This window comes from Narcine bancroftii, chromosome 5 (genome assembly GCF_036971445.1).
Source record: "Narcine bancroftii isolate sNarBan1 chromosome 5, sNarBan1.hap1, whole genome shotgun sequence".
Classification (NCBI taxonomy): Eukaryota; Metazoa; Chordata; class Chondrichthyes; order Torpediniformes; family Narcinidae; genus Narcine; species Narcine bancroftii.
Window position 1 is genome coordinate 219,396,394 of NC_091473.1, and position 7,917 is coordinate 219,404,310.

General features: G+C 36.9%; 1 protein-coding gene across 2 annotated transcripts in view; it reads left to right on the plus strand.

Moving 5' to 3' along the window:
• The window catches only part of kdm5ba (lysine demethylase 5Ba), a 138,224-nt gene extending 133,172 nt beyond the window's left edge, over positions 1-5,052 (plus strand). For both annotated transcript variants that reach the window (XM_069941294.1, XM_069941295.1), the window contains 2 exons: positions 251-577; positions 4,273-5,052. In XM_069941294.1, the coding sequence (XP_069797395.1) occupies positions 251-577; positions 4,273-4,416 (471 nt within the window). In that variant the 3' untranslated portion in view covers positions 4,417-5,052. The remainder of the gene's footprint in view (positions 1-250; positions 578-4,272) is intronic.
• The last annotated feature ends 2,865 nt before the right edge of the window (positions 5,053-7,917 follow it).

Consider the following 7,917-nt stretch of genomic DNA (forward strand, 5'->3'; position numbering starts at 1 on the left):
CTGAATGAGAGATGAACTGCTAAAACTCACCCTGAAACCCACCCCCTTCCCCAACTCGTGGTTCTGCTATTTATTAATAATATTTATTTTTAATATATGTATACAAGGCATGTATGTAAGTTTTATATCTGAATGTATGTATAGTTTGTATGTGTGTTTGCACTGTTTTTACACTGTGGACAGGTGAAAGCTGTTTTGTCAGGTTGTACTCGTACACTCAGAAAAATAAACAAACTATATTCTGTTACAGGATCAAGATTGCTGTTTTAAGCCAGTGAAAAGAGAAGAAAATTGTGAAAGGAAAAAGAGACGAATTGAAAAAGATGGTTCAATAGGTGAAAAAAGAGAAAAATTGAAAAGGTTAAGTAACCCTAAGCCGAGAAGTATCAAATTAAGACAGGAAAGATTAAATGATCTGAATCTTGGAACAGTAGAGGCAGAGAAGTGTTTTGAATTTTTACACCCAAGTCAAGAACCACTGGTTATAATGGAATCGGCATATTCTGAGCCAGAGGACTCTGAAGATGAGGATGCAATTTGCCCTGCAGAAAGCTGTCAACAGCCAGAGGGGGATGAGGTTTGTGTTAATTTTCTTCAGCTTTTGTTAAAAATATAGAAGGTACATAAAACTGCTGATTGTTTTATTGGTGACAGTTTACCAAGGCGAATGAAGAACAGAAGCAAGATTAAAATTTACAGTTTTAATTTAAGACTACAATCGATAGGAAATTTACAGGGATGATGACTTTGTTGTTTACAAAAGAAAATTAAATGCTTAATGTTTCAGACAAGTCTAAACACTTAATTTTCATTTGTAGATCATACAATGTTGACACCTCTCAAAACTCATTCAAACATTATGCTTACAATACATTTTTGGTCTATTTCCCTCTACACATTGCATTATTTCTCAACTTGTTTGTTTGCCCACATTCTTTCACTCACTAAGACTTCTTCTGGAAATGTGTTTCAAATATACAAGTGGAGCCTTTAAAAAAAAACATTCTAATAATTAAATTTATTCTTAGTAACCATTTTTGATTTGCTAGCAAGAGGAAGAAAGAGAAACTGCAGAGTCCCATTTAACTAAAAAAAAAGAGACGTGTTCGTGACCCTGAGGCTAATGAAAATTGTTTGGTGTTTGTAATTGTGATTATTGGAGGAAAATTCTGAAGTTTGTAACAGATCATGGAGTAGGAAAATGGGTATTTCATTATTGTATTCAATCTAAACTTTGGAACAATAATTCAAGGGGCAGCACAGTGGTTAGCGCATTGCCTTTACAGTGCAAGCAATTGGGTCCAGGGTTCGAATCCTGTGCTGTCTGAGGAGTTTGTATGTTCTCCCAGTGTCTGTGTGGGTTTTCCCCAGGGGCTCCAGTTTCCTCCCAGGCTTCAAAACATACCAAGGGTGTAGGTCAAATTGGGCGTAATTGGGGGGCACGGACTCATGGGCCAAAGGTCTGTTACTGTGCTGAATGCCTCAGTTTAAAAATTTTAAGAGTTTAACTTGGTGCTCTAAGTCTTGCTGTTTCATTTCTGAATTTTAGAGGCTGATGTATTAGATTCATTGAAGTTTTCTCAATAAAATATTGACGTTTCAGACACAGATGATCTTTGTGTCCTTGCATTTACTGGACACATGAAAGAGCAGTTCTGTCTTGCAACTGACCTTGAGAAAGAAGGTAGCTGAAGACATCTCTACCAAATTCCACTACTCATTAGATACTTTGACTCTAAAATACTTTTCATGCAATTGATGAAATTGGTACCAATAATATTTTGGATTCTGGTGCTACAGGCTTCTTTGGGCAGAAAAGTGTTTTTCACTGTGATAGTAATAAAAAGTGAAAAACCAGCTACTTAAAAAAAAGTCCCCAGTGACTCAAAATTGGATGGTAAACACCTTCCTGTTGATTCAATGCACTTTAATTAACTTATTCCTTGAGGTTTATGCCCATGGACTCTGGATGCAGGTTTGAGATTCATCCTGTTGCTGATACCTTGGTTTCAACATTCTCACTTGCTATTTAATCTGTCCATGCTCTCTTCTTTCCCTATTTTTGTAATCTCTGGGTTTATAACTCTGCAAGATCCCTTTAAGGTATCTCCAGTGCTCACCTGTATAGCATCTCTGATATGACTCTGAAAGAGTTCAAGTAGGGAATTAGGAAGGCCAAAAGAGTCCATGAGATGTACTTGGTGAGCAGGATTAAATAAAATCCCAAGGCATTTTATTTCTAAAAATGAGAGGATAGCCAGGGAGAGGCAGGACTAGTAAAGGACAAAAGAGGGAATTTAAGCTTGGAGTCAGAACAGTTACGTGAGTATTAAATGAGTACTTATTTACCAAGTAAAAGAGAGTGGATGGTGATAAGGTTTTTGAAAAAGGCCAGTGAAGAGATTTCTAGGCTTTAACAAATATTTCTGCATCATTACCAGTGACAGGAGAGATCCCAGAGGACTGGAGAGTGGATAATATTGTGTCTTTGTTCGGGAAGAGAAAAAAAAGGATAATCCAAGAAATTGTAGAGGTGGTCAGGAAACTATTGGAAAGGGTAATTGGGGATAGGAATTATGCACGTTTGAAAAGTGATGATTGGATTAGGCACAGTCAACGTGAGCTTGTGAAAGGTATGTCATGGTCTTAACAATTTGAGTTATTTGAGGAAGTGACAAAGATAATCAATGAGGGTAGGGTAATGGATACTATGTACATAGACTTTAGTTAGGTGTTTGACAATGTCTTTCATGGTAGGCTGATTCAAAAGGTGCAGGTGCGTGGTATTCATGGTGAATTGATAGTAGGGATATGAAGGCTAGTGGTGGAACAGCATTATTCAGGATGGAGGCTTGTGACCACTGGTGAACACTATGACCACCTGTGAACACTGGTGTTCTGCAGGGACAGTTGTTGGGAATAGTATTCTTTGTAATATACATAAATGAATTGGATGAAAGGTTTGTGAGTGGGTTAGTAATTTTGCAGATCATATAAAGATTGTTGGAGTTGTGGAGAGTGTAACGGGTTATCAAGGAATACAACAGAATGTAGTTTATTTATGGATATGACCAGAGAAATAGCAGATTGAGTTTAATTTTGAAAAGTGTGAGATGCTGCAGTTTGGGAGGTCAAATATAAGGCTTCTTTGGTTGGGGAGTTGAGTATAAAAGTAGGGAGGTCACATTACAGCTATACAAAACTTTGGTTAGGCCACTGTTGGAGTATTGTGTGCAATTCTGGTTGCCCCACTGCAGGAAGGATATAGAGGCTTTGGAAAGGGTGCAGAAGAGGTTTACAAGGATGTTGCCTTTTTTAGAGGGTATGAGTCATGAACAAAGTTGAGTTTTCTCTGGAGTGTAGGATGCAGAGGGAGACTTGATAGAGCTATATAAGATCATGAGAGACATTGATTATTTGGACAGTCAGAATCTTTTCCTCATAGCAAAAGCATCACACATGAGAGGACATGCTATTAAGGTGAGAGAGAGAAAGTTTAAGGGAGATGTGCAGGGCAAATATTTTACAGTGGTAGGTGCCTGGAATGAGCTTCCAGGAGTATTGGTAGCAGCAGATACAACAGTAGTATTTAAGAGGCTTCCAGATAGTCACATGAATATGAAGGGGGTGGATGGGTATCTACCAGGAGAAATCAGTGGATTTTGTTTGATTTAGGCATCATATTCAGCACACATGAGATGAATCTGTGCTATACTGTTCTATGTTTTGATATTGAAGGTTACATTTACTGCCACAAAGAATTCACTCCTAAAATCTGTCTGCCTTTTTTCTTAAAAATGTGCCTCTTGATGGCTCCTTGTGTCACTCTGCTTCAGTCTGTTTGTTCATAATACCCAAAAGGCATTTGAACTTTTTTTGTGAGGTTAAATGGATATTGTTGTGATTGTGGCAAGGAAGTAGTTCAAGGGCCTTTCCATATCTCGTTTGATATTGAAATGAAGATCTCACTTGTGTTAAATTTAACTTCTGCCTCTCTCTAATGGGGCTAAAATGGATGAGGGCTTGGCCATCTGATTTCAGCCATATTAAAGATTAGCTAGTTATTTCCTATCTGTGATCACTGCACAAAAAGATATCAAAATTCACCCTTTTGAATTTGGATCACAAGTACACATAAATTCACAAATTAGCATTGGCAATACTTCAATAAAAAGATGGCTTGAAACTAAATTAATCTATTGATAATTGAATGCAGATGTAAAAATAAAAATATGGCTTTGATAATGTTAACCAATTTCTCCCTTTGTATAGGTTGACTGGGTCCAATGTGATGGCAGTTGCAACCAGTGGTTCCACCAGATCTGTGTTGGCGTGTCCTCAGAAACAGCAGAAAAGGAGGACTATATCTGTGTCAACTGTACTGTAAAAGACAGGAATCAGATTGGCCAAGGTTAGCCTTGGCCAATAAGATTCTACCAGAAGCAGTGGATTTGATAGCTCAACAACCCACAAATGGTGCTATATCTCTACTCATTGGGATCATCTACAAGGACTCTCAAACTTTTTTTCCACCTTTGTATCTTCTCATTCTTGATGAATTTTTTGTCTGTGGTTGTGAAAATGTATGATGCTGACTCCACCTTGGGGTTTTCTACCCATTATGGAAACTATTTGCTCTTTTTAAATAATGCCTAATTCCTTTACCTCAGTTTGAGATTTCCCTGCATATATGCCCAACCTCATTGGGTCTTGAGGACCTGCAGTCACCAAAAAAAGACTTTTGTTCATGGGGGGCCCTCTGTTTAGTACAGACATCTTTATCTTAAAGAGAGATTCTGACTTGTTTTGTAGGTTAGTTTTATTTATCTCAGCAATAACAAATTTTGTGAGTTGAAGGGCCAGATAAAGTTATCTGAGAGTGTTGGTTATTGTACAGAATGGAGGTGTTTAGGTTCCTAGTGGCTCGGGAATATTAGAGGTAGATAATGGACCGAGGTCTGTAAACCTACTGCCTAAGCTGTACTTTGGCTTTTTTGGTAGCTTGTATCTAATGTTAAAGTCTCCTTTGTGAAATAAATCTTTGGTTACAAATTAGTATTTCAGACTGAAATTTGTTTTGCACCACTTGAAAAATTCTGATCCAGAGACAGTCCTTGGCATTTTTGTACCATATTAAGAACAATTGAAAAGTGCTTTGTTTCATTGCCATATTTAGATCTCAGTGTGAAACCCTCACTGTAAATTGGAATGTGGAGCTATGTCTGGGCTGAGCTTTTGGAGGGTATTGGTAGAGACATGGGAACAGGTCAGCCTCTAGTCCGTTCTGTAATAGGAGAAGGCAGATGTGAAATTGCCCTTGTTCCTGTTGTGATTTAATAAGATGTTGGCTGATTTGTGACCTAACTTCCTTTCACCTTTATTACTTAGTACCTTTGCTTAACAATAATCTAACAACTCCAATTTAAAATTAACAATTTATTTAGCATTATTATGACTTTTGTAGAACTGAATTCTACCTTTCTTAGCCTGATTATATAGGTACCCATCTGGTGTATTTTATTAAGTGTGCTGAGGCCCCTGAAGACACAATAGAATTCCACCATTGAGATAATCCTGGATTCCATTCTTTCATTCTAAAGTTAACCTCACATTGACCAAGTATTCACTCACCAAATAATAGTCCAAAATATCTGCAAGTTACCAAACCATTTCCCCACCAAAGTAATAGGCAATTTCAGGGCTTCCATATTTATGAATGTAGAAGGCCCAATATTTGCTGACAGACTGATACTTTTCAAGAACAAGTTTGAACTATACTGGAAGTCTGGCAAAAGAGTAGAGTTGTGGCATTTATGTCACCATCTCAGATGGGGGCAACAACACAAATAACCTGTGGCAAGTTGGTCCTGTGCAGAAAAAGCATCTCCCTTCATTGATTGAAATGAAAGAATTGCAAGGAGCAAAGGTGAGTTTTAGTTCATTGTAATTTAGTTGCCTTTTGTGCTTCAAATGTTGCAGTATTTATATTTTAATTTTTAGTAGTTTAAATAAAATGTTTTTAAACATTTGATGTTCAGAATCCTGCTTGTGATAGTTGTTGAAACCAAGAGACCAATTGTCAAAATTTTTTTTTTTCAGCAATTTTGTGAATGGGCTTTTACTTCATGATCAGTGCATTTTTTTAAAGTGTTGGACTGTCTGACAGTGGCTGGTTTCTTGTTGGTTCCATCGACAGAAGTTCACACAATCCAGCATTTCATAACCTTTTTAAACAGGAATATTTGATTTATTCTAATCTATAGGAAAGTTAAAATTCCCCATTTAAAACTACCCTGCTATTGTTTCATGTTTGTCAAGTTTCTGCATCTACTGATCTGTCACTTCATGTCTGCCAATGGGTGTCAGCTAGTTTTTACTTTGACTGGAAGACTGTTTGGCATTTGATTGCTGTGTATTTGTTTTTGGTAGGGTAGACTGAAAGCAAGCTCACATCTTCCAATTCACCACTTCATCTCCTTGAAGGTTTTTAGATATGCAGCTAAACTTTTGCAGGTTATGATAGTGAAATAACTTGGGGGAAAGGCTGGGGTGAAACAGCTATCTGGAAAATACATCTAACTTCGAATCCATCAAAGTAATTACAGTAAAAATTCCCGGTATCTGGAATTCAAGTTACTGACAAAGAAAATTGAGGAAATAAATAAATGTATACATTTTAAAATAAGAATAAATAAAAATTTAAATTTGAGTCTAAATTTGTAAAGGTAAATGTTCTCTGAAGCAACACAAAACCCCTTGGAGAAGATGGGAGAAAACACAATGCCCTAGTCATGCCCCACTTGCAGGAGCTGTTTAAATCAAGTTTGAATAAAATTGTGTTTGAATAAAAAGGCGGTGCCCTGGATGAAGATGGTGCTCCCTCCTGGGGCGACTCTCCTAAAGTGTCTTTCCATTCCTGCCTGGTAAGAGTTTTTATTTTTATTAGTATATTATGAAATATATTAGTAAGACCTTGTCTGTAAATTGTGGGGGGAGGGGGGTTAATTATGAAAGAGGCATATTTAGCATAGCGGTTAGCGCAATGCTGTTACAGTGCCAGCAACTGGGGTTCGAATTTAAATTTTGTAAAAGTTTTGGGAATTACCTGATTAAAGTGAACTTTTCATAATTAAGGACTACATACTGATTTTTTTCAAATTACTTTACATTTTGCACTCTTTTGTCTTTTAAACTGTTTATTCTTAACACAGGTGCATTAGTTAGGCATTGTAGGATTGTGTCCCGGGCAATCCAGCATCCGCAATCCCCGTAAGGTGCCAGGAATTTTACTGTACCTGGTTTTTCTAGTCCTTAAGCACATCTGATCAATGAATTCATAGAATTTCCTGATCAAACTGCTCTTTGCATGGCGCAAATTTCATAATGTGTGAATCGAAGAACAACTATCCTCAAATTGGATTTGTTACCATTGATCCAAAGTTGCACAGGAAAGAGAAAAGCCTCCATCTTTACCACTGATGGTGAAGAAAAGGTAGCAAATGAACCAAAGGGTAAACAAAATGATCTTGGAAAAGAATGCCCAGATAAATGTAAAGTTGGTTACTAGTCCTCAGACCAAAATAATATTCTGTAATTAAAGGGTTGACTTGATTGGAAAAGAAAGCTGACATAGAAATGAGACATAGAAATTGATTGAATAGAGCAAAGTAATTTTAAAATATTGACTTTTTTTTCTTAAACCAAGATTAAATTGGGATTGAAATGAAAATGTGTCATGATGCAGATGATTTTGCAAATGGAATGCACAACTAAGCTCTTTGGCTCAAGTATTTTCTCTAAATGAAGTACAGCAGACAAATTGTTAATGATGGATAGCTCTCTGGTCCTCTGAAAGAGGAGAATAAAGTTAGCTTTGTTGCAAATGATTAATCTGCAGGAACCCCCTAGATAATCAAA